The sequence below is a fragment of the Staurois parvus genome, unplaced genomic scaffold (genome assembly GCF_062004578.1).
Source record: "Staurois parvus isolate SC_StPar_1 unplaced genomic scaffold, SC_StPar_1.0 ptg002725l, whole genome shotgun sequence".
Lineage (NCBI taxonomy): Eukaryota > Metazoa > Chordata > Amphibia > Anura > Ranidae > Staurois > Staurois parvus.
Window position 1 is genome coordinate 83,547 of NW_028320521.1, and position 27,342 is coordinate 110,888.

At 49.9% G+C, this 27,342-nt stretch overlaps 1 protein-coding gene across 1 annotated transcript in view; it reads left to right on the plus strand.

Moving 5' to 3' along the window:
- The first annotated feature begins 3,102 nt into the window (after positions 1–3,102).
- PDIA5 (protein disulfide isomerase family A member 5) overlaps positions 3,103–27,342 on the plus strand; it is a 97,032-nt gene continuing 72,792 nt past the window's right edge. The window contains exons 1-3 of the mRNA XM_089666468.1: positions 3,103–3,179; positions 18,731–18,854; positions 20,454–20,541. Coding sequence (XP_089522594.1) covers positions 3,138–3,179; positions 18,731–18,854; positions 20,454–20,541 — 254 coding nt within the window. The 5' untranslated portion in view covers positions 3,103–3,137. The remainder of the gene's footprint in view (positions 3,180–18,730; positions 18,855–20,453; positions 20,542–27,342) is intronic.

Sequence of the window (27,342 nt, forward strand, 5' to 3'; positions counted from 1 at the left end):
TTGTCATGTTACAATGTATTCCCCTCCCCCCTGAAATGTCCCCCATGTTGTCATGTTACAATGTATCCTCCCCCCCCATGTTGTCATGTTACAATGTATCCTCCCCCCCCATGTTGTCATGTTACAATGTATCCTCCCCCCCATGTTGTCATGTTACAATGTATCCTCCCCCCCCATGTTGTCATGTTACAATGTATCCTCCCCCCCCATGTTGTCATGTTACAATGTATCCTCCCCCCCCATGTTGTCATGTTACAATGTATTCCCCTCCCCCCTGAAATGTCCCCCATGTTGTCATGTTACAATATATCCTCCCCCTCCATGTTGTCATGTTACAATGTATTTATCGGGATTGGATGTGATGGACCGACACAAAGTGGCACATAATTGTGAAGTGGAAGGAAAATGAGAAATGGTTTCCAACATTTGTGGCCAATAAATCTGTGAAAAGTGCGGCGGCATTTGTATTCAGCCGCCTTCACTCTGATCCCCCTAACTAAAATCTAGTGGAACCAATTGCCTTCAGAAGTCACCTGATTAGTACATAGAGTCCCCCTGTGTGTCATGTCATCTCAGGATGAATCCAACTGTTCTGTGAAGCCCTCAGAGGTTTGATAGAGAACATTAGTGAACAAACAGCATCATGAAGGCCAAGGAACACATCAGATGGGTCAGGGATAAAGTTGTGGAGAAGTGTAAAGCAGGGTTAGGTTATAAATAAATCTCCCAAGCTTTTACCATCTCACGGAGCGCTGTGTTCAATCCATCATCCGAAAATGGAAAGAGTACGGCACAACTGCCAACCTACCAAGACATGGCCGTCCACCTCAACTGACCGGCCGGGCAAGGAGTTTGGGGATGTCTCTTTGCACATGACAACATGGCGGACATTTCAGGGGGGAGGGGGAATACATTGTAACATGACAACTTGGGGGACATTTCGAGGGGGGAATACTTTGTAACATGACAACATGGGGGACATTTCAGGGGGGAGGGATACATTGTAACATGACAACATGGGGGACATTTCAGGGGGGGATTACGTTGTAACATGACAACATGGGGGACATTTCAGGGGGGGAGGGGGATACATTGTAACATGACAACATGGGGGACATTTCAGGGGGGAGGGATACATTGTAACATGACAACATGGGGGACATTTCAAGGGGGATACATTGTAACATGACAACATGGGGGACATTACGGGGGAGGGGGACTTTCTCAAGGCACTGTATATTGGCTTTTGAAGTTTACAAATGCAACAATGTATACATTGGATGAAAGGTTCAGCTCCGGGGAACACTTTCTGATAGATAAATTGTTCGTTATATATCCAACTATAGAGATCAGACCGAAAGGAGGGCCAATTGAGGAGGAGGGACAACTGAGGAGGAGGGAGGGACAACTGAGGAGGAGGGAGGGACAATTGAGGAGGAGGAACAACTGAGGAGGAGGGACAAATGAGGAGGAGGGAGGGACAATTGAGGAGGAGGGACAAATGAGGAGGCAGGGACAAAAGAGGAGGAGGGAGGGACAATTGAGGAGGAGGGAGGGACAATTGAGGAGGAGGGACAAATGAGGAGGAGGGAGGGACAATTGAGGAGGAGGGACAAGTGAGGAGGAGGGACAAATAAGGAGGCGGGAGGGACAAATGAGGAGGAGGGAGGGACAAATAAGGAGGAGGGAGGGACAATTGAGGAGGAGGGACAAATGAGGAGGAGGGAGGGACAAATAAGGAGGAGGGAGGGACAATTGAGGAGGAGGGACAAATGAGGAGGAGGGAGGGACAAATAAGGAGGAGGGAGGGACAAAAGAGGAGGAGGGAGGGACAATTGAGGAGGAGGGATAATTGAGGAGGAGGGACAAATAAGGAGGAGGGAGGGACAAATGAGGAGGAGGGAGGGACAATTGAGGAGGAGGGATAAATGAGGAGGAGGGAGGAACAATTGAGGAGGAGGGTAAATGAGGAGGAGGGAGGGACAATTGAGGCGGGAGGGACAAATAAGGAGGAGGGAGGGATAAATGAGGTGGGAGGGATAAATGAGGAGGGACAAATGAGAAGGAGGGACTAATGAGGAGGGAGGGACAAATGAGGAGGGAGGGACAATTGAAAAGGAGGGACTAATGAGGAGGGAGGGACAAATGAGGAGGGAGGGACAATTGAGGAGGGACAAATGAGGAGGGAGGGACAAATGAGGAGGAGGGAGGGACAAATAAGTAGGAGGGAGGGACAATTGAGGAGGAGGGACAACTGAGGAGGGAGGGACAATTGAGGAGGAGGGACAAATGAGGAGGGAGGGACAAATGAGGAGGGAGGGACAATTGAGGAGGAGGGACAAATGAGGAGGGAGGGACAATTGAGGAGGGAGGGACAATTGAGGAGGAGGGACAAATGAGGAGGAGGGACAACTGAGGAGGGAGGGACAACTGAGGAGGGACTAATGAGAAGGGAGGGACAATTGAGGAGGAGGGACAAATGAGGAGGAGGGAGGGACAATTGAGGAAGAGGGACAATTGAGGAGGAGGGAGGGACTTTGATCCACATCAGGGACAGCCGCTTTGTACGGCGCTGATTTCTGTGAATAATTCTGTAAAACTGCAACACAATCACATGACCTGAAATGTCAACACGCGTGTACACACGTCTGCTCAGCATGGACGGGCGGTGACTCTGTAGTTCCACCCACTGCCGTCCCACTGTCCAATGAGAACGCACGGACCCGCCCCCGCCGATCTCCCGCCGGGATAGTTTTAGGGGACAGTTTCACTTTAAGAATCAGAGTGTGGCAGAAGACGCGGCCCCGCCCAAAGCGCACAGGGCCACGTGTCCCGGGGTGGGTGGGAGAGGAGGCGGGGCCGGAGTAACTACTGACCAACGGTGAGGGAGGAAGGCGGAGCGGTGGGCGGGGGAAGAAGGTGAAAGTTTGACGGGGCAGCGAAGGGGTGAGTGGGATGGCCGGGGGGCGGGAAGAAGAGCAAAGAGTTGGGCGTGTCAATAACGTCTATACAGAGCCGAGGTGAGAGCGGTGGGCGGAGGGAGGGCGTGACTTACTCTGACGTGGGTGTGTCCGGGCTCCCGGGGATCAGGAAGCGTGGTCGTAGTGCGCAGGCGCAGCCAGACGTGGCAGCCGGAGATGGCGGCTCCGGGAGGGATGAAAAGATTACTGCCGGTGCTGGTGAGTGAGAGGCGGGGAGAGGAGCACAGAGGGACCGGCTGTGCGGCACTGATCACTGTCCGGGGATTCTGACTGATCATCACTGTCCCCCTACACTGATCACTGTCCCCATCTACAGACTGTCCCCCTACACTGATCACTGTCCTCATCTACAGACTGTTCCCCTACACTGATCACTGTCCTCATCTACAGACTGTCCCCCTACACTGATCACTGTCCTCCTATACAGACTGTCCCCCTACACTGATCACTGTCCCCATCTACAGACTGTCCCCCTACACTGATCACTGTCCCCATCTACAGACTGTCCCCCTACACTGATCACTGTCTCCATCTACAGACTGTCCACCTACACTGATCACTGTCCCCATCTACAGACTGCCCCCCTACACTGATCACTGTCCCCATCTACAGACTGTCCCCCTACACTGATCACTGTCCCCATCTACAGACTGTCCCCCTACACTGATCACTGTCCTCATCTACAGACTGTCCCCCTACACTGATCACTGTCCCCATCTACAGACTGTCCCCCTACACTGATCACTGTCCCCATCTACAGACTGTCCCCCTACACTGATCACTGTCCTCATCTACAGACTGTCCCCCTACACTGATCACTGTCCTCATCTACAGACTGTCCCCCTACACTGATCACTGTCCTCATCTACAGACTGTCCCCCTACACTGATCACTGTCCTCATCTACAGACTGTCCCCCTACACTGATCACTGTCCCCATCTACAGACTGTCCCCCTACACTGATCACTGTCCTCCTATACAGACTGTCCCCCTACACTGATCACTGTCCCCATCTACAGACTGTCCCCCTACACTGATCACTGTCCTCCTATACAGACTGTCCCCCTACACTGATCACTGTCCTTCTATACAGACTGTCCCCCTACACTGATCACTGTCCTCATCTACAGACTGTCCCCCTACACTGATCACTGTCCTCATCTACAGACTGTCCCCCTACACTGATCACTGTCCTCATCTACAGACTGTCCCCCTACACTGATCACTGTCGTCCTATACAGACTGTTCCCCTACACTGATCACTGTCCCCATCTACAGACTTTCCCCCTACACTGATCACTGTCCCCATCTACAGACTGTCCCCCTACACTGATCACTGTCCCGATCTACAGACTGTCCCCCTACACTGATCACTGTCCCCATCTACAGACTGTCCCCCTACACTGATCACTGTCCCCATCTACAGACTGTCCCCCTACACTGATCACTGTCCTCATCTACAGACTGTCCCCCTACACTGATCACTGTCCTCATCTACAGACTGTCCCCCTACACTGATCACTGTCCTCATCTACAGACTGTCCCCCTACACTGATCACTGTCCTCATCTACAGACTGTCCCCCTACACTGATCACTGTCCTCATCTACAGACTGTCCCCCTACACTGATCACTGTCCTCATCTACAGACTGTCCCCCTACACTGATCACTGTCCTCATCTACAGACTGTCCCCCTACACTGATCACTGTCCTCATCTACAGACTGTCCCCCTACACTGATCACTGTCCTCATCTACAGACTGTCCCCCTACACTGATCACTGTCCTCATCTACAGACTGTCCCCCTACACTGATCACTGTCCCCATCTACAGACTGTCCCCCTACACTGATCTCATCTACAGACTGTCCCCCTACACTGATCACTGTCCTCATCTACAGACTGTCCCCCTACACTGATCACTGTCCCCATCTACAGACTGTCCCCCTACACTGATCACTGTCCTCATCCACAGACTGTCCCCCTACACTGATCACTGTCCTCCTATACAGACTGTCCCCCTACACTGATCACTGTCCTCATCTACAGACTGTCCCCCTTCACTGATCACTGTCCTCCTATACAGACTGTCCCCCTACACTGATCACTGTCCTCATCCACAGACTGTCCCCCTACACTGATCACTGTCCTCATCTACAGACTGTCCCCCTACACTGATCACTGTCCTCCTATACAGACTGTCCCCCTACACTGATCACTGTCCTCCTATACAGACTGTCCCCCTACACTGATCACTGTCCCCATCTACAGACTGTCCCCCTACACTGATCACTGTCCCCATCTACAGACTGTCCCCCTACACTGATCACTGTCCTCATCTACAGACTGTCCCCCTACACTGATCACTGTCCTCATCTACAGACTGTCCCCCTACACTGATCACTGTCCTCATCTACAGACTGTCCCCCTACACTGATCATTGTCCTCCTATACAGACTGTCCCCCTACACTGATCATTGTCCTCCTATACAGACTGTCCCCCTACACTGATCACTGCCCTCATCAACACACTGTCCTCCTACACTGATCACTGTCCTCCTATACAGACTGTCCCCCTACACTGATCACTGTCCTCCTATACAGACTGTCCCCCTACACTGATCACTGTCCTCCTATACAGACTGTCCCCCTACACTGATCACTGTCCTCCTATACAGACTGTCCCCCTACACTGATCACTGTCCTCCTATACAGACTGTTCCCCTACACTGATCACTGTCCTCCTCTACAGACTGTCCCCCTACACTGATCACTGTCCTCCTATACAGACTGTCCCCCTACACTGATCACTGTCCTCCTATACAGACTGTCCCCCTACACTGATCACTGTCCTCCTATACAGACTGTCCCCCTACACTGATCACTGTCCTCCTATACAGACTGTCCCCCTACACTGATCACTGTCCTCCTATACAGACTGTCCCCCTACACTGATCACTGTCCTCCTATACAGACTGTCCCCCTACACTGATCACTGTCCTCCTATACAGACTGTCCCCCTACACTGATCACTGTCCTCCTATACAGACTGTCCCCCTACACTGATCACTGCCCTCCTATACAGACTGTCACTTGCAGTGTTGTGTTCTGTGGTGACGGTCTCTAGCGCTCTCATGTGATGGGGGGGGGGGGGAGTCTCTAGCACTCTCATGTGATGGGGGGGAGTCTCTAGCGCTCTCATGTGATGGGGGGAGTCTCTAGCGCTCTCATGTGATGGTGGGGCAGCCTCTAGCGCTCTCCTGTGATTTGGCGAAGTCTCTAGCGCTCTCGTGATGGTGGGGCAGCCTCTAGCACTCTCATGTGATGGGGGGGAGTCTCCAGCGCTCTCATGTGATGGGGGGAAGTCTCTAGCGCTTTCGTGATGGTGGGGCAGCCTCTAGCGCTCTCATGTGATGGGGGGGAGTCTCTAGCGCTTTCATGTGATGGGGGGGAGTCTCTAGCGCTTTCCTGTGATGGGGGGGAGTCTCTAGCGCTTTCATGTGATGGGGGGGAGTCTCTAGCGCTCTCATGTGTTGGGGGGGAAGTCTCTAGCGCTCTCATGTGTTGGGGGGGAAGTCTCTAGCGCTCTCATGTGATGGGGGGGAAGTCTCTAGCGCTCTCATGTGATGGGGGGAAGTCTCTAGCACTCTCATATGATGGGGGGGAAGTCTCTAGCGCTCTCGTGATGGGGGGGAAGTCTCTAGCGCTCTCATGTGATGGGGGGGAAGTCTCTAGCGCTCTCATGTGATGGGGGGGAAGTCTCTAGCGCTCTCATGTGATGGGGGGGAAGTCTCTAGCGCTCTCATGTGATGGGGGGGAGTCTCTAGCGCTCTCATGTGATGGGGGGGAAGTCTCTAGCGCTCTCATGTGATGGGGGGGAAGTCTCTAGCGCTCTCATGTGATGGGGGGGAAGTCTCTAGCGCTCTCATGTGATGGGGGGGGGGGGGGAGTCTCTAGCAGTCTTGTGTGACACTCTCACCTGTAATTCAGTCACATAACAGTTGTGGTATTTCTATGCAGTGAAGCTGCTATTGTTCTTCAGAGGAAGCTCCATTCTTCGGGGCGATGGGACGGAACGCGGCGGGGTATCTGCCGCTACAATACTCTGCGGGGCCCCTTTATCGCTCTCTGTGACATCAGACATTCCTGCCATGCTGTGATATCAGATCCATTCTGGGATCATGTGACGCCCCTGATAAGATCCCGCCTCCCCTAGAACAGCCCCGATGGCTGGCGGCGGACCAGCGCAGTTCTGGGGTCTCCCGGCTGGTGACGCTCACACAGCGCCTCCCCCCCCCCCCCCCCCATAGACCCTGCTGTGCTATCCCCCCAACCCCTGGGGGGCACCCCTATCATCTGTGGTATCCCCTGTGATTTTTACTTTCTCTGTGCCCCCCTACCCCCCCCCCCCCTCTTCTGTGGTTTCCTCTTCCCACCTCCCCCTTCCCTCTGTGGTACTTCAGTGGGCCTGTAGGAGGAAAATGTTGAGATGGGTGTCACCAGTGTCCTCATGCTCAGGAGTGGACTGGAGGTCCAGGGCGGAGTCTGAAAAGTCCTGGACTGGAGAAGGGGGGGTTAGGTAGTCCCTCGTATCTGGAGGAGGGGGGTAGGTAGTTCCTTATATCAGGGGGGTAGGTAGTTCCTTGTATCGGGGGGGTTAGACAGTCCCTTATGTTGGGGGTAGGTAGTTGTATCTGGATGGAGAATCTCCTCCCTTTGCCGCCCATCAATGGTTGCGGGCCGCTGTGTGTTGGTTCTGCACGTTGTTCCGGGTCAGGCTGCGACTCCCCCGGCGGCGGTCCCTGCACTCTGCGGTCCCTGCACTCTGCGGTCCCTGCACTCTGCGGTCCCTGCACTCTGCGGTCCCTGCACTCTGCGGTCCCTGCACTCTGCGGTCCCTGCACTCTGCGGTCCCTGCACTCTGCGGTCCCTGCACTCTGCGGTCCCTGCACTCTGCGGTCCCTGCACTCCGCGGTCCCTTCACATCCAGAACAAACATCCCGAAGAGTCAATATTGATTTTTGGGTTGTGGCGGCAGAAGGAAATAATTGGCAAGTCGTCCCGGAGGAACCGGTCTGTCTGGGCGACTTCAGGGATAGAGAGATCGCCTCCTAGGGTGCTGCGACACCCCCCCCCCCTCCAGGGTCATTCTTGCGTCCGCCCTGGAGAGCCCTCTGGGGGCCCCGTGTCTGTCTGTGTGTCACCTCTGCTAGGTGCCGGCCTCTTGCTGACATAAAAGCCCAATCTCCATGAAACGTCTGCCTTCCTTTTTAAAGAGAACCTGTCAGACGTGAGGACAGTGGGCGGGGCGGTTGGAGGTCACATGATGACAATGTAGCAAACGTTCTTCCCTTTTTTTTTTTTGTATTCATGCTTGCGTTGCTGAGTAGGCAGCAGTGGAAATCCCCTTCATCTTTCCTGGTGGTCTAGTGGGTGATGTAAAGTAGAATCAAAAAATATTCCAGCAATTTCTTGTCCTGCAATCCTGCACAGATCTATGACAGCGCACACCAGAGCGCGCCCCCTGCTATGGTAACACTGTCTACATTGTATCTTCCTCTGTCAATGTTACCCCCCCCCCGGGACACACATACACTATATTGCCCACATTATTGGGCCCCGCCCTTTCCACACACATGACGTTTAATGGCCCCTCCCAGTCTTAGTCCATAGGGTTCAATATTGAGGTTGCCCCGCCCTTTGCAGCTATAACAGCTTCAACTCTTCTGGGAAGGCCGTCCACAAGGTTTGGTGGGCAGTCATGTTGGAACAGGAAGGGGCCATCCCCAAACTCCTCCCACAAAGTTGGGAGCATGAAATTGTCCAAAATGTCACCTTAAGAGGTCCCTTCACTGGAACTAGGGGGCCAAGCCCAAGCCCTGAAAAACACCCCCACACCATAATCCCCCTCCACCAAACTTTACACTTGGCACAATGCAGTCAGGCAAGTACCGTTCTCCTGGCCACCGCCAAACCCAGACACGTACATTGGATTGCCAGACAGAGAAGTGTGATTGGTCCCTCCAGAGAACACGTCTCCCTTGCTCTAGAGTCCAGTGGCGGCATGCTTTACACCACGGCATCCGACGCTTTGCATTGCACTTGGTGATGGAAGGCTTGGATGCAGCTGCTCGGCCATGGAAACCCATTCCATGAAGCTCTCTACACACTGTTGTTGGGCTCATCTGAAGGCCACACCAAGTTTGGAGGTCTTTAGCTATTGACTCTGCAAACAGTTGGTGACTTCTGCGCACTGTGCGCTTCAGCATGCGCTGACCCCGCCCTGTCATGTGACGTGGCCTACCACTTGGTGGCTGAGTGGCTGTTGTTCCCAGTTGCTTCCACTTTGTTATAATCCCACTAACAGTTGAGCGTGGAATATTTAGTAGCCAGGAAATGTCACGGATGGACTTATTGCCCAGGTGGCCACCTATCACGGGACCACGCTTGGAGTCACTGAGCTCCTGAGAGCGACCCATTCTTTCACCAATGTTTGTAGAAGCCGTCTGCATGCCTAGGGGCTTGATTGTATACACCTGTGTCCATGGAGGGGATTGGAGCACCTGAATCACATGATATGGAGGGGATTGGAACACCTGAATCACATGATTGGGAGGGGATTGGAATACCTGAATCACATGATATGGAGGGGATTGGAACACCTGAATCACATGATATGGAGGGGATTGGAACACCTGAATCACATGATATGGAGGGGATTGGAACACCTGAATCACATGATATGGAGGGGATTGGAACACCTGAATCACATGATATGGAGGGGATTGGAACACCTTAATCGCATGATATGGAGGGGATTGGAACACCTGACTCGCATGATCTGGAGGGGACTGGAACACCTGAAGCACATGACATGGAGGGGATTGGAACACCTGAATCACATGATATGGAGGGGATTGGAACACCTGAATCACATGATATGGAGGGGATTGGAACACCTGAATCACATGATATGGAGGGGATTGGAACACCTGAATCACATGATATGGAGGGGATTGGAACACCTGAATCACATGATATGGAGGGGATTGGAACACCTGAATCACATGATATGGAGGGGATTGGAACACCTGAATCACATGATATGGAGGGGATTGGAACACCTGAATCACATGATATGGAGGGGATTGGAACACCTGAATCACATGATTGGGAGGGGATTGGAACACCTGAATCACATGATATGGAGGGGATTGGAACACCTGAATCTGTACAGATGTTACATTGTATTGTCTGGCTGTGTACAGATTTGGTGTCAGATCTGCAGCCAGTAGTGAAGTTCCACGTGGATCTCCCAGGAATCCAGCTCACCCATCTAGTCTGTTTACCTTCACCTGTCAGATCCTCCAGCGAGCCGAGATTTATCTCCATCTGAATCTTCTACCATCCCCTCTCCAGCCTAGGGTGTGGCAGTCATGGAAAGGTTCCCATGTCGTCACTGTCACCTCTCTGCTCCTATTGTAATGTTCCTGTGATGAGTGGGATCCATTTATACTCAGCAACCAACCCTGGGGTAGTACTGGGGGTATGGTTTACTGTGGAGGCACCGTGTGGGGGATGGGAAACCTAGGTACTTCATATGGGGAGGTTGGTGGGTTGGAATCCTAATGACCAACTTTGGGGAATCACTGGATGTACTGTGGGGGATGGGAACCCTGGGTACTGCATACGATGAGCTCTGGGGGATGGGAACCCTGATGATTGACCCTGGGGTAACACTGGATGTACAGTAGAGGGTCTATGTGGGGGATGGGAACTCTGGGTACTTCATATAGTGAGGCTGGTGGTACAGTGGGGATGTAAAGTTTGGGCACCCCAGCTAAAAATGTGTATTAATGTGCATAAAGAAGCCAAGGGAAGATGGAAAAATCTCCAAAAGGCATCAAATTACAGATTAGACATTCTTATAATATGTCAACAAAAGTTAGATTTTATTTCCATCATTTACACTTTCAAAATAACAGAAAACAAAAAAATGGCGTCTGCAAAAGTTTGGGCCCCCTGCAGAGTTAATATCTTGTACTGCCCCCTTTGGCAAGTATCACAGCTTGTAAACGCTTTTTGTAGCCAGCCAAGAGTCTTTCAATTCTTGTTTGAGGTATCTTTGCCCATTCTTCCTTACAAAAGTCTTCCAGTTCTTTGAGATTTCTGGGCTGTCTGTCACGCACGGCTCTTTTAAGGTCTATCCATAGATTTTCAATGATGTTGAGGTCAGGAGATTGTGAAGGCCATGGCAAAACCTTCAGTTTACGCCTCTTGATGTAATCCCCCGTGGATTTCCAGGTGTGTTTAGGATCATTATCCATTTGTAGAAGCCATCCTCTCTTTAACTTCAGCTTTTTCACAGATGGCATCAAGTTACCATCCAAAATTTGCTGAAATTTTATTGAATCCATTTTTCCTTCTACTCGTGAGATGTTCCCTGTGCCACTGGCTGCCACACAACCCCATAGCATGATTGATCCAACCCCATGCTTCACAGTTGGACAGAGGTTCTTTTCATTCAATTCTGTGCCCCTTTTTCTCCAAACGTACCTTTGCTCATTCCGGCCAAAAAGTTCAATTTTAACCTCATCGGTCCACAGAACTTGTTTCCAAAATGCATCAGGCTTGTCTATATGTTCATTTGCAAAGTTCAAACGATGATTTTTGTGGTGAGGACGTAGAAGAGGTTTTCTTCTGATGACTCTTCCATGAAGACCATATTTGTACAAGTATCTCTTTATAGTGGAATAGTGACCACAACTCCAGTGTCTGCCAGATCTTTCTGGAGGGATTGTGCAGTCAAACGTGGGTTTTGAATTGTTTTTCTCACAATCCTGCGAGCTGTTCTGTCTGATATTTTTCTTGGTCTTCCAGATCTTGCTTTAACTTCCACTGTTCCTGATGACTGCCATTTCTTAATGACATTCTGAACAGAGGATATTGACATCTGAAAACGCTTTGCTATCTTCTTATAGCCTTCTCCAGCTTTGTGAGCGTCAACTATTTTCAGTTTCAGTTTTCTAGACAACTGCTTAGAAGAACCCATGGTGCTGATTGTTGGGGCAAGGTCAGATGAGTCGGGGCATTTAAAACCTTTGAGATTGACATCACCTGGTCTTCCCAGACGATGATTGAGAACAATCCATGACACTGGCAGGTCTCCGCTTGGCAAAGGGGGCAGTACAAGATATTAACTCTGCAGGGGGCCCAAACTTTTGCAGACGCCATTTTTTTGTTTTCTGTTATTTTGAAAGTGTAAATGATGGAAATAAAATCTAACTTTTGTTGACATATTATAAGAATGTCTAATCTGTAATTTGATGCCTTTTGGAGATTTTTCCATCTTTCCTTGGCTTCTTTATGCACATTAATACACATTTTTAGCTGGGGTGCCCAAACTTTCGATCCCCACTGTATGTAACCCAAGTGGCCGACCCTGGGGTATCACTGGATATACTGTGGGGGATGGGAACCTTGGGTACTGCATACGATGAACTCTGGGGGATGGGAACCCTGGTGATCAACCCTGGGGTATCACTGGATGTACAGTAGAGGGTCTATGTGGGGGATGGGAACTCTGGGTACTTCATATAGTGATATGTAACCCAAGTGGCCGACCCTGGGGTATCACTGGATGTACCATGGGGGGATGGGAACCTTGGGTACTTCGTACAATGAGCTCTGGGGGATGGGAACCCTGGTGATCAACCCTGTGGTATCACTGGATATACACGGTCCATGTGGGGGATGGGACCCCTGGTTTCTTCATATGGTGTGGTTGGTGGTATGGAACCCAAATGACCAATCCTGGGGTATGGCTGGACATAAAGGGTCCATTTGGGGAATGGGACCCCTAGGTACTTTGTATGGTGAGTTTGGTGGTATGGAATCCAAGTGACCAGTTGTGGGGTATCACTGGGTGTTCTATTGAGGGACTACATGGGGATGGGAACCCTGGGTACTTCATACGGCCATCTCTGTGTGTGGGATGGGACCCTAGTGACCAGTTGTGGGGTATCACTGGGTGTCCTGTGGAGGAACTACATGGGGATGGGAACCCTGGGTACTTCACACGGCCATCTCTGTGTGTGGGATGGGACCCTAGTGACCAGTTGTGGGGTATCACTGGGTGTCCTGTGGAGGGACTACATGGGGATGGGAACCCTGGTTCCTTCATACAGCCATCTCTGTGTGTGGGATGGGACCCTAGTGACCAGTTGTGGGGTATCACTGGGTGTCCTGTGGAAAGACTACATGGGGATGGGAACCCTGGGTACTTCATTCGGCCATCTCTGTGTGTGGGATGGGACCCTAGTGACCAGTTGTGGGGTATCACTGGGTGTTCTATTGAGGGACTACATGGGGATGGGAACCCTGGGTACTTCATACGGCCATCTCTGTGTGTGGGATGGGACCCTAGTGACCAGTTGTGGGGTATCACTGGGTGTCCTGTGGAGGGACTACATGGGGATGGAAACCCTGGGTACTTCAAACGGCCATCTCTGTGTGTGGGATGGGACCCTAGTGACCAGTTGTGGGGTATCACTGGGTGTCCTGTGGAGGGACTACATGGGGATGGGAACCCTGGTTCCTTCATACAGCCATCTCTGTGTGTGGGATTGGACCCTAGTGACCAGTTGTGGGGTATCACTGGGTGTCCTGTGGAGGGACTACATGGGGATGGGAACCCTGGGTACTTCGTATGGTGATCTGTGTGTGGGATGGGACCCTAGTGACCAGTTGTGGGGTATCACTGGGTGTCCTGTGGAGGGACTACATGGGGATGGGAACCCTGGGTACTTCACACGGCCATCTCTGTGAGTGGGATGGGACCCTAGTGACCAGTTCTGGGGTATCACTGGGTGTCCTGTGGAGGGACTACATGGGGATGGGAACCCTGGGTACTTCGTATGGTGATCTGTGTGTGGGATGGGACCCTAGTGACCAGTTCTGGGGTATCACTGGGTGTCCTGTGGAGGGACTGAGACTGAAGCATCGGCTGGTAATATTTCCCATAAAGCTCAAAAGTTAGTAAAATAACCAACAAAAAGGACATTTATTAGGTAGAGGGACCAGTTAGAGGAAGGAGTGGGGGAGGGGGATGACCACCAAGTACATTTTGTCGGCCGGCGTGGAGTTGGGACACTGTCATTATTCCCCCCCTTCTCCCTGGGGGAATCTCTGGGATTCTTCCTCTATCATCACACAATAATAAGCCCCCCCAGCGGTGTTTGTTCTGGTAAATTCCCGGATGTCACCTCTTTGTCCCCGGGGCGGTTCTGGCTCCAGGAGACACATTGTGCAGAACTGTCTTTGATCTCTCCGGGATGTTTATGTTGCAATTATTGATGTGATGAGTTGTAGGATTCCCTCTGTGCGTGCTGAGCGCCCTTCATACAGCCAGGTGAGGAGGGGGGGGGAGTAGGTTGGTGCACTTCATGTAGCCAGGTAGGGAGGGATGGGGACCCCAAACTCTTGGTTGGGTGATGGGAACCCTAGAAACTTCATACAGTGAGGTCAGAGGAACCCTGTACACCCTTCATATAGCAAGGAGGGAGGGATTGGAACCCCAGGCAATGAGGTTTGAGGGATGGACACCCCAAACTCTTGGTTGGGGGATGGGAACCCTAGAAACTTCATACAGTGAGGTCAGAGGAACCCCGGACACCCTTCCTGTAGCAAGGTGGGAGGGATTGGAACCCCAGGCAATGAGGTTTGAGGGATGGACACCCCAAACTCTTGGTTGGGGGATGGGAACCCTAGAAACTTCATACAGTGAGGTCAGAGGAACCCCGGACACCCGTCATATAGCCAGGAAGGAGGGATGGGAACCCAAAACTCTTCATGTGGTGAGATCAGGGGGATGGGAACCCCAAACTTTTTTTTTTTTTTTTTTTTATGAGGTTTTAGGGATGGACACCTGGAACTCTTCATATGGTGGGGTTTGGGAAATGGGAGCACCAGGCACATCATATAGTCAGGTTGAGGGGATGGGGAACCCCAGACATGTCATACAGCCAGATTGGGGGGATGGGGAACCCCAGACATTCCATATAGCTAGGTGGGGGGATTGGAAGCCAAGACTCTTCATGTGATGAGGGTAGGGGGATGGGAACCCCTGTGGGTGGAGGATTATAACTTTTTTTTTTTTTTATGGTTCAACTGGATGGACTTTTGTCTTTTGTCAGGCAGACTATGTGACTCTTTTTGGATGAGGTTTGAGGAATGGACCCCCTAAAATTTGCATATGGTGAGGTTAGTGGAATGGGAACCCCAGGAACTTCTTACAGGCAGGTTGGAGGGATGGGGACCCCGGACACTTCTTACAGCCAGATGGGGGGGATGGATCGGAGCCCTAAACTCTTCATGTGGTGAGATCAGAGTGATGGTAACGCCAAGCTCTTCATATGATGAGGTTGGAGAGAATGGGAACCCCGGGACACGTCACACATCCAGATGGGGAGCGATGGGAACCCCGGACATCATTCAGCCATATGGGGGGTTTGGACCCCCCAGACACGTCATAGAGGCAGGTTGGAGTGATAGGAACCCTGAACACTTCATACAGCCAGATGGGGGGGAAGGGAACTATGGGCATGTCATACATCCAGATGGGGGGGATGGGGTACTTGTATACGTCATACAGGCAGGATGGAGTGATGGGAACCCCTGACACGTCATACAGCCAGATGGGAGGGGATGGGAATCCCGGGCACGTCATACAGCCAGATGGGAGGGGATGGGATCCCCGGACACGTCATACAGCCAGATGGGAGGGGATGGGATCCCCGGACACGTCATACAGCCAGATGAAGGGATGGATGGCAACCCCAGACTTGTCATACAACCAGATGGGGGTGGGGAAGGGAATCCCGGACACGTCATACAGCCAGATGGGGACCCTGGACATGTCATACTGGCAAGTTGGAGAGATGGGAACCCCAGACACATACAGCCAGATGGGAGGGCATGGGAACCCCGGACACGTCATACAGCCAGTTGAAGGGGGGGAAGGGAACCCTGGACACGTCATAGATGCAGGAGGAAGGAATTGGAACCCCGGACACGTCATACAGCCAGATTGGGGGGGGGGGGGGATGGGAACCCCGGACAAGTCATACAGCCAGATTGGGGGGGGTGGGAACCCTGGACACGTCATACAGCCAGATGGGGGGGAGGATGGGAATCCCGGACACGTCATACAGGCAGATTGGGGGGGGGAGGATGGGAATCCCGGACAATATATCCTCTAAGTCAAGTAATTGGGCCTGTATACCCCCTTGCCTGATTAGAGGATCTGTGTTAAAATACTTCTACCTCAATCTGAGGCCCGTATTACACTTCCCCCCCCCCCCCCCCATAGGGCCCATCACACTCTCTATTCCATTGACAGATGTCAGTAGCTTGGTTTGTACCCCAATACCCCCCCCCTCCCCCCCCTTTCCCTATGAGAGATGTAATATTTACCTGCCCAGCGGGCCGTGACTCCAATCTTTGCTCTGTTGAGTTGTCGGATGGCAGCGACACCCGGAGCTCTTCCAGTGCCAGGATCGGAGTCACGGCCGCTGGAGGGTAAATATTGCACTTCTCTGTCAAGGTGCCGCTGACCTGATCCATGCGGACTGGAGGCCGGGTCACTTTACACCCTCCAGAATATTATGGGGGTCTCTGGTGATGATGAATGTGGTGCCCCCCCGCCTTCCCGGGATTGGATCCTCCCTGGTGCCGATGAGCCCAATCACAATCGGATGCGGCCCGTGTATTGGCGTTTGGACAGTTTTTATCCTGACAGGTTCTCTTTAGGAATGTTGCCGGTACCATCCCTGGGAGGTGAAGCTGCACTATGGCAGGGCTGGACAAATCTGATTGGATTCTGGGAGCCACCTAAAAAAGTTAGGAGCCAGTTATTTTTTTTTTTATTTATTTTTTTTTAAAGCAACAAAGCTTTATTTTCTACGACAAACTTCTCTTTTGTAGCCCAGATGTGTATTTTTACAGCTGCACGGCACAGGTTTGCGCACAGCTAAGCCTCTCAGCTTCTGCCTATGAGCCTTGCCGTGCTGGTTGGGCTCCAAGACGCCGTCCAGGACTTGGTGACCCCATGGAGGACCCGCTAGTCCAGGAGAAGGCACCGGTAACATGCAGCAGGTCAGGCACTGATGGCGGCAGAGGTGGTGAGGTTGGGCCATGAGAAGACTCACTCTGTTCGGGGATTCCTGCCAGCAGCGCCCCTCTCAGTTCAGCGGCACATGAATTTTGTCCATCCCGCTTGTCCTTCAGGAAACTTCCTACTCAAGTCCGGCCGTTCATTTAGTCCGGCTCGATCGAAGTGCCGTGGGACATGGAGTGCAGCGGGATAGGCAAAGCCGCTAGGCGGGCCCCATGATCGTTGACGCTGCTTTCCCCTGGAGCCAACTGTGAATAGGCTGACAAAAGCCCAGGCGCCAGGACGCTATTACTATTTGCCACGGCGACCGGCGCCTGGGATCTGTGGAGCCCGCCACAATGTATTCACAAGGACTGCTTGCCTGTCCAATGGAGGCGCCGCTACATTGTCTGCAGTGGTTACAATACATTGATTGCAGTGGTTGCGTTGGTTACAGTAGTTACATTTACACGGGTTACATTTACACGGGTTACATTTACACGGGTTACATTTACACGGGTTACATTTACACGGGTTACATTGGTTACAGTACACGGGTTGCAGTACACGGGTTACATTGGTTACAGTACACGGGTTGCAGTACACGGGTTATATTACAGAGGTTACACTGGTCACATTACACTGGTTAAGTTTGGTTACATTATATGAACTACACAAGTTACATTGGTTACATTACACGGGTTACACTGGTTACATGGGTTAAATTACACGGGCTATATTACATTAGTTACGTTTTATCAGTTACATTAATATGATTACATGGGTTACATTACTCGGGGTACATTACTCGGGGTACATTACTCGGGGTACATTACACTGGTTACTCGGGGTACATTACTCGGGGTACATTACAATGGTTACATTACTCGGGGTGCATTACTCGGGGTACATTACAATGGTTACATTACTCGGGGTGCATTACTCGGGGTGCATTACTCGGGGTGCATTACTCGAGGTACATTACACTGGTTACTCGGGGTACATTACTCGGGGTACATTACTCGAGGTACATTACACTGGTTACTCGGGGTACATTACTCGGGGTACATTACTCGGGGTACATTACTCGGGGTACATTACAATGGTTACATTACTCGGGGTGCATTACTCGAGGTACATTACAATGGTTACTCGGGGTACATTACTCGGGGTACATTACTCGGGGTACATTACTCGGGGTACATTACAATGGTTACATTACTCGGGGTGCATTACTCGAGGTGCATTACAATGGTTACTTGGGTTACATTACTCGGGGGGTACATTACTCGGGTACATTACACTGGTTACTCAGGGTGCATTACTCGGGGTGCATTACTCGGGGTGCATTACTTGGGGTACATTACACTGGTTACTCGGGGTGCATTACTTGGGTACATTACACTGGTTACTCGGGGTGCATTACTTGGGGTGCATTACTCGGGGTGCATTACTTGGGGTACATTACTCGGGGTACATTACTCGGGGTGCATTACTTGGGGTGCATTACTCGGGGTACATTGATCCACAACATTCATGACGTTTCTTCTGTCTGATTGGAGAATTGCTGACGGCTGTGAAATGATTTCTGTCTGCAGATCCTCCCGCTCTGTTATGCTGCACTCAGACTCTCTCCGCTCATCGAGAAGATCAACGACCACAAAGACTTCAAGAAGCTTCTCCGAACCCGAAACAATGTGCTGGTGCTGTATTCCCAGTCAGGTGAGATTATAGGGTCTGTGCTATAATACACCTCCCCCACCACTGCATGAGATTAGAGGGTATGTGCTATAATACACCTCCCCCACCACTGCGTGATATTAGAGGGTATGTGCTGTAAAACACCTCCCCCACTGTGTGAGATTAGAGGGTCTGAGCTATCAAACACCTTCTCCACCATGTGAGATTAGAGGGTATGTGCTATAATACCCCCCCCCCCCCATATGAGATTGAAGGGTATGTGTCATAGTACACCCAACCCCCCCATATTGTCTGAGATTAGCGTTTCTGTGTTATAATACACCTCCCCCCCACTGCACAAGATTAGAAGGTCTGTGCTATAATATACCCCCCTTCTCCACTGCATGAAACTAGAGGGTCTGAGCTATCAAACACCTCCCCCACTGTGTGAGATTAGTTAGAGGGTATGTGCTATAATACACCCCTCCCTGCATGCCATTATGGGGTCTATGTTATAATACACCCCCCCCCCCATATGTGATTGAATGGTCTGTGTCATAGTACACCCCCCCATATTGTGTGAGATTAGTTGGTCTGTGTTATAATACACCTCCCCCACTGCACGAGATTAGAGGGTCTGTGCTTTATACACCCCCCACCACTGTGTGAGATTAGAGGGTCTGTGCTATAATACACCCCCCCCACTGTGTGAGATTAGAGAGTCTCTGTTATAATATATTCCCCCCCCCCACACACACACACACACGCTCCTCCACTGCATGAGATTAATGAGATTAGAGAGTCTGTGCTATAAAACACCCTCCCCCACTGTAAATAAAGGGTCTGTGTTATAATGCACCAATCCTACCGTGGAAGATATGAGGGTTCATGCTACAATACACCCCCCACCCCAGGGGAGATTAGAGGCTACGATTTTATAGTACGCCCCCCAACAAAGGCGCTATAACGCCCTCCCTTCCAGAGGAGATTAGAGGGTCCACTTCTTACATTAAACCCCCCCAAGTCAAATTAGAGGGCCCTCATTACAATAGAGCCACCCAAATGAGATGAGAAGATCTATATTATAGAACCCCCCCCCCTCCATGGGGCCGATGATCACACTATTACATTGCTAGGCTTCAGCAACTGGAGGCCCCATTGCGGGATGCGCACCCCCCCTCCTCCCCCCCTCCCCCCCCCCCTTTCCCTATAAGAAGTGCGATATTTACCTGCCCAGCGGGCCGTGACTCCAATCTTTGCTCTGTTGAGTTGTCGGTTGGCAGCGACACCCGGAGCTCTTGCAGTGCCAGGATCGGAGTCACGGCCCCTGGAGGGTAAATATTGCACTTCTCTGTCAAGGTGCCGCTGACCTGATCCATGCGGACTGGAGGCCGGGTCACTTTACACCCTCCAGAATATTATGGGGGTCTCTGGTGATGATTAATGTGGTGCGCCCCCCCCTGCCCCTTCCTGGGATTGGATTCTTCAGTCTGAACCTTGACCCGATCCGGCCCACGTATTGGCACATGACGTGTTGGCTGTCTTGCCCTCGTGTTGGTTTGTACAGTTTTATATTCTGACAGGTCCTCTTTAGGAATGCCTTATATTGAGAAAGCTTCTATCGGTTTGTGTGCCTTGCAGCTCACGGGGCGGAGCGTCAGCTGAAACTACTGTCAGACGTGGCCCAGGACGTGAAAGGAAGAGCCACGGTGTCATGGATCGACTGCGGGTAAGCAAGGAGGATCATGGGCGGGGGGTGCCGGGCGGTGGGTGGAAGATGCCCAGACATAAAGGATAACCAGGCTTTCCTTAGTAATCCTCCAGGATGGTAGGTTTCATGTGGTCGTCATGGAGGATTCCTGGAAAGGGTGTTACTGGGTACTAATGCACAATTTTCCATATGGAGGATTCCTGGAAAGGGCGTTCCTAGGTTCTAAGCACAATTTATTGTCATGGAGGATTCCTGGAAAGGGTGTTACTTCGTACTAATGCACAGTTTATCATCATGGAGGATTCCTGGAAAGGGTGTTACTGGGTACTAATGCACAATTTCTTGTCATGGAAGATTCCTGGAAAGGGTATTACTGGGTATTAATGCACAATTTCTTGTCATGGAGGTTTCCTGGAAAGGGTGTTACTGGGTACTAATGCACAATTTTCCATATGGAGGATTCCTGGAAAGGGCGTTCCTAGGTTCTAAGCACAATTTCTCGTCATGGAGGATTCCTGGAAAGGGTGTTACTGGGTACTAATGCACAATTTCTCATCATGGAGGATTCCTAGAAAGAGCGTTACTGGGTACTAATACACTATTTATCATCATGGAGGTTTCCTGGAAAGGGTGCTACTGGGTACTAATGCACAATTTAAAATGGAGGATTCCTGGATAGGGCGTTCCTAGGTTCTAAGCACAATTTATCATCATGGAGGATTCCTGGAAAGGGTGTTCCTGGGTACTAATGCACAATTTCTCATTATGGAGGATTCCTAGAAAAGGCATTACAGGGTACTAATGCACAATTTATCGTCATAGAGGTTTCCTGGAATGGGTGTTACTGGGTACTAATCCACAATTTTCCATATAGAGGATTCCTGGAAAGGGCTTTCCAAGGTTCTAAGCACAATTTCTCGCCATGGAGGATTGCTGGAAAGGGCGTTCTTGGGTACTAATGCACATTTTCTCATCATGGAGGATTCCTTGAAAGGGTGTTACTGGGTACTAATGCACAATTTCTTATGCCATGGTTGATTCCTGGAAAAGATACTAGATACCATTTTCTTTCAGTCATCCTCCAGGATGATCACATGAAACCTACCATCATGAAGGATTCCTGGAAAAGTTACCAGATACAAATTCACATTTTTCTTTAGTCATCCTCCAGGATCGCAAGAAACTTACTGTCGTGGGGGATTGCTGGAAAGTTACCTGATACTAAATCACGTTTTCCAAGGTCATCCCCCAGGACGATCACATGAAACCTACCATCATGGAGGATTTGGGAAAATGTAGTTAGCAGTTACTAACTCACAATTTCTCCCAGTCATCCCTCAGGATGATCACATGAAACCTATGATCATGAAGGATGATGGAAAAGCTACCAGATACTAAATAATTTTCCTTCAGTCATTTTCCAGGGTGATAACATGGAATCTATTGTCATGGATTCTTACAATAGTTACCAGGTAGTAAGTCACTTTTTCCCTGGTCATCTTCCAGGACGATCGCATGAAACCTACCGTCATGAAGGATTTGTGAAAATGTAGTTACCCGTTACCAACTCACCATTTCCCTGGTAATCCTCCAGGAAGGTAACCTGAAACCTACCATCATGAAGGATTCCCGGAAACGTTACCAGATACTAAGTCACATTTCCGTTCAGTTGTCCTCTAGGATGATCACATGAAATCTACTGTCATGGAGGATTCCTGAAAAAGTTACTAGATACTAATTCACATTTTTACAGTCATCCTCCAGAATGATCACACGGAATCTACTGTCATGGAGGATTCCTGGAAAAAGTTACCAGATACTAATTCACATTTTTCCAGTCATCCTCCAGGATGATCACAAGGAACTTGCGGTCATGGGGGATTCCTGGAAAAGTTACCAGATCCTAAGCCACATTTTCCAAGGTCATCCACCAGGACAATCACATGAAACCCACGATCATGAAGGATTCCTGGAAAAGTTACCAGATACTAATCCACGTTTTCCGAGGTCATCCTCCAGGACAATCACATGAAGCCTACCATCATGGAGGATTTTTTAAAATTGTAGTTACCAGTTACTAACTCACAAATTCTCCAGTCATCCCTCAGGAATGATCACATGAAACCCACGATCATGAAGGATTCCTAGAAAAGTTACCAGATTCTGACTCATTTTCCTTCGGTCATCCTCCAGGATGATCACATGGAACTTTCTGTCATAGAGAATTTGTGAAAATGTAATTACAATTACCAGTTACTGACTCGCAATTTCCCCAGTCCTTCAGGAGGGTCACATGAAACCTACAGTCATGGGGGATTGCTGGAAAAAGTGTTACCTGGTGCTAACTTTATTTTTCCGTTCTTCCTCCACGACAGTCACTAAGGTTTTTGTGAGGTGCCAGATGGCTGCTAGGAGACACCCAGAATGATTATTTAAAGGAGACCCAGGCTTTTCCTAGTAATCCTCCTGGATGGCAGGTTTCATTTGACTGTCCTGGAGGATTCCTGGAAATAGTTACCAGATTCTTATTCATAATTTCCAAGGTTATCTTCCAGGAAGGTCACCATCATGGAAGATTTGTTGAAATGATATTACCAGATACTAACTCACAATTTCCCCGATCATTCTTCTAGGAAGGGCACATCAAACCTGTCATGGAGGATTCCTGAAAAAGTCACCAGATAATAGACCACATTTCCTTCAGTGAGCCTTAGGGATGGTCAAATGAATCTTGCCATAATGCTGGAGGATTACTTGAAAGATTTATAAAATACTAATTTGCATTTTTCCCAGTCATCCTCCATGATGATCACATAATCTACTTTCTTGGAGAATTTGTGGAAATGGAGTAACCAGGTACTAACTCTTCCAGTCATCTTCCAGGAAGGTCACATCAAAGCTACTGTCATGGAGGATTCCAGGAACAGTTACCAGATAATAAAATCACATTTCCTATAGTCATCCTCCTGAAACTTGCCATCATGGAGGATTCCTAGAAAAGCTAAACGCTACAAACTCACATTTTCCCCATATCATGGGAAATTGTGCATTAGAACCCAGTAACGCCCTTTCCAGGAATCCTCCATATCATGGAGGATTCCTGGAAAAGTTACCAGATACTAAATCACATTTTCCTTCAGTCATCCTCCATGATGATCACATGGACCCCACCATTATGGAGGATTTGTGGAACTGTACTTACCAGGCTAACTCACAATTTCCACAGTTATCCTTCAGGAAGGTCACATGAAACCTACTGTCATGGAGAATTCCTGGAAAATGTGCTGACAGGTACTAACTTACAATTTTCCTGGTCATCCTCCAGGATGGTGTGTGAGGTGCTGGATGGTTTATTTCAATAAAAAACAGACTTTCTCTAATAGTCTCCCAGGATATCAGGTTTCACTTGGCTGTCCTGGAGGATTCCTGGAAGTGGATTTACCAAATACCCAAAATGTCCCCAGTCATCCTCCAGGAAAGTCAGCATCATGGTGGATTCCTGGAAACGGAGTTACCAGGTACAAGCTCACAATTTCCCCAGTCACTCTTCAGGATGACTACATAAAACATACCATCATGAAGGATATGAGTTGACAGATTCTAACTCAAAATATCCTCATTATCCAAGACTGCTGCATGAAATTTACTGTCATGGAGGATTTCTGATAGATACTAACTCACATTTTCCCCAGTCATCCTTCAGTATGATCATGAAGGATATGTGGAATTATAGTAGCCAGGTACTAACTCACAAATATCATCATCCTCCAGGAAGGTCACATCAAACCTACTGTCATGGAGGATTCCTGGAAAAGTTACCAGATAATAAAATCACATTTCCTTCATTCATCTTCCAGGACGGTCAAATGAAACTTGCCATCATGGAGGATTCCTAGAAAAGTTATAAGATATGAACTAAAATTTTCCCCAGTCATCCTCCATGATGATCACATAAACCCCTACCATCATGGAGGATTTGTGGAACTGTAGTTACCAGGCACTAACTCACAATTTACCCAGTTATCCTCCAGGAAATTGACCTGAAACCTACTGTCATGGAGAATTCCTGGAAAATGTGCTGGCAGATACTAACAATTTTTCCAGTCATCCTCCAGGACAGTCACTGAGGTTTGTGTGAGGTGCTTGGATGGTTTATTTAAATAATAACCATACTTTATTAATCCCCCAGGATGGCAGGTTTCACTGGCTGTCCTGGAGGATTCCTGGAAATGGAGTTACCAGATACCCAAAATTTCCTTAGTCATCCTCCAGGATGGTCACCATTCCTGGAAATGGAGTTAACAGGAACTGTTCAGGATGACTACATAAAACCTACCACCATGAAGGATTTGTGGAAAGTTAGCTGCTAGGTTCTAACTCAAAATTCCCTCATTATCCAAGACTGTCGCATGAAACTTATCGTCATGGAGGATTTCTGATAATGTTATCAGATATTAACTCACATTCTCCCCAGCCATCCTTCAGGATGATCATGAAGGATATGTGGAATTATAGTAGCCAGGGACTAACTCACAAATATCCTCATCTTCCAGGAAGGTCACATGCAACCTACTGTCATGGAGGTTTCTCGGAATAGTTACCAGATACTAAATCACATTTCCTTCGGTCATCCTTAGGGACTGACAAATTAAAGTTGCCAGGATGGTCAAAAGAATTGTGGAGGATTACTAGGAGAATTATAAGATACTCACATTTTCCCATCATCCCCCATGATGATCACATGAAACTAATCATGGAGGATTTGTGGAAATATAGTAACCAAGTACTAACCCAAAATTTTCCCAGTCATCCCTCAGGGAGACCACATTGAACCTACTATTGTGGAGGATATTTTGAAATGTCTCTAACAGGTACTATGTCAGTTTCCCTGGTCATCCTCCAGGACGTCATTGAAGATTCCTGATAAGTTATCAGATACTAACTTACATGTTCCCCAATTATCCTTCAGGATAATCATGAATTACTTGTTGAACTATAGTAACCAGGTAATAGCTCACGATTTTCCCATTCATCCACCAGGAAGGTCACATGAAATTTACTGTCAAGGAGGATTCCTGGAAATGTTGGTACGAATTACAATTTTCCCAGTCATCCTCCAGGAAGGTCATATGAAATCTACTGTCATGGAGGATTCCTGGAAATGGTACGAATTACAATTTTCCCAGTCATCCTCCAGGAAGGTCATATGAAATCTACTGTCATGGAGGATTCCTGGAAATGTTGGTACGAATTACAATTTTCCCAGTCATCCTCCAGGAAGGTCATATGAAATCTACTGTTATGGAGGATTCCTGGAAACGGTGGTACGAATTACAATTTTCCCAGTCATCCTCCAGTTAGGCCACATAAAATATTCTGTCATGGAGGATACTTCCTGTTCTAGGGTGAACTAATTGCTCTGCTGAGTTGTCACCCTGTCACTCAGGCTTCTGATTGAGACTACAAGTCTGGAAATGGCACCTCCGGGTACTGTCTGTTTCCTTGGTCATCCACCAGGACAGTCATATTAAACCCTTTGTCATGGAGGAGTCCAGTAAAAAGGTGCTAGCAGGTACAAACTTAGATTTTTCCCAGTCATCCTCCCAGAGGGCTCCAAGAGGACTTGGCAGTGCTGCTGATCTCCTGCATCCTCTTTGCAACCACTTCCTGTCTATATGCACTGCAACTAGGTGGGTTTCCTAATGGTGACAACAGTGAATCATGATGCGTGTTGAAAAGGCCACTTGTAGTCTCAATCAGAAGCCTGAGTGACAGGGTGACAACTCAGCAGAACAGTTCACCCTAGAACAGGAAGTACCTGAACAAGGAGCTCCATGGCAGGACCACCGAGCATTGTGTCAATGAAAGCTGCGGATTTGTAAAGATTGAAGACTTTTAAATGAAATTAATGTGTCGAAGCTTATATGAGATTTTAGCAGTTGGGTTTACGTCTACCTTGCACAGGTGTACCGGCTCCTCCCCTTCAGTCTTGCACAGGTGTACCGGCTCCTCCCCTTCAGTCTTGCACAGGTGTACCGGCTCCTCCCCTTCAGTCTTGCACAGGTGTACCGGCTCCTCCCCTTCAGTCTTGCACAGGTGTACCGGCTCCTCCCCTTCAGTCTTGCACAGGTGTACCGGCTCCTCCCCTTCAGTCTTGCACAGGTGTACCGGCTCCTCCCCTTCAGTCTTGCACAGGTGTACCGGCTCCTCCCCTTCAGTCTTGCACAGGTGTACCGGCTCCTCCCCTTCAGTCTTGCACAGGTGTACCGGCTCCTCCCCTTCAGTCTTGCACAGGTGTACCGGCTCCTCCCCTCCAGTCTGGCACAGGTGTACCGGCTCCTCCCCTCCAGTCTGGCACAGGTGTACCGGCTCCTCCCCTCCAGTCTGGCACAGGTGTACCGGCTCCTCCCCTCCAGTCTGGCACAGGTGTACCGGCTCCTCCCCTCCAGTCTGGCACAGGTGTACCGGCTCCTCCCCTCCAGTCTGGCACAGGTGTACCGGCTCCTCCCCTCCAGTCTGGCACAGGTGTACCGGCTCCTCCCCTCCAGTCTGGCACAGGTGTACCGGCTCCTCCCCTCCAGTCTGGCACAGGTGTACCGGCTCCTCCCCTCCAGTCTGGCACAGGTGTACCGGCTCCTCCCCTCCAGTTTTGCACAGGTGTACCGGCTCTTCCCCTCCAGTCTTGCACAGGTGTATCGCCTCCTCCCCTTCACTCTTGCACAGGTGTATCGCCTCCTCCCCTTCACTCTTGCACAGGTGTACCTGCTCCTCCCCTTCACTCTTGCACAGGTGTACCGGCTCCTCCCCTTCAGTCTTGCA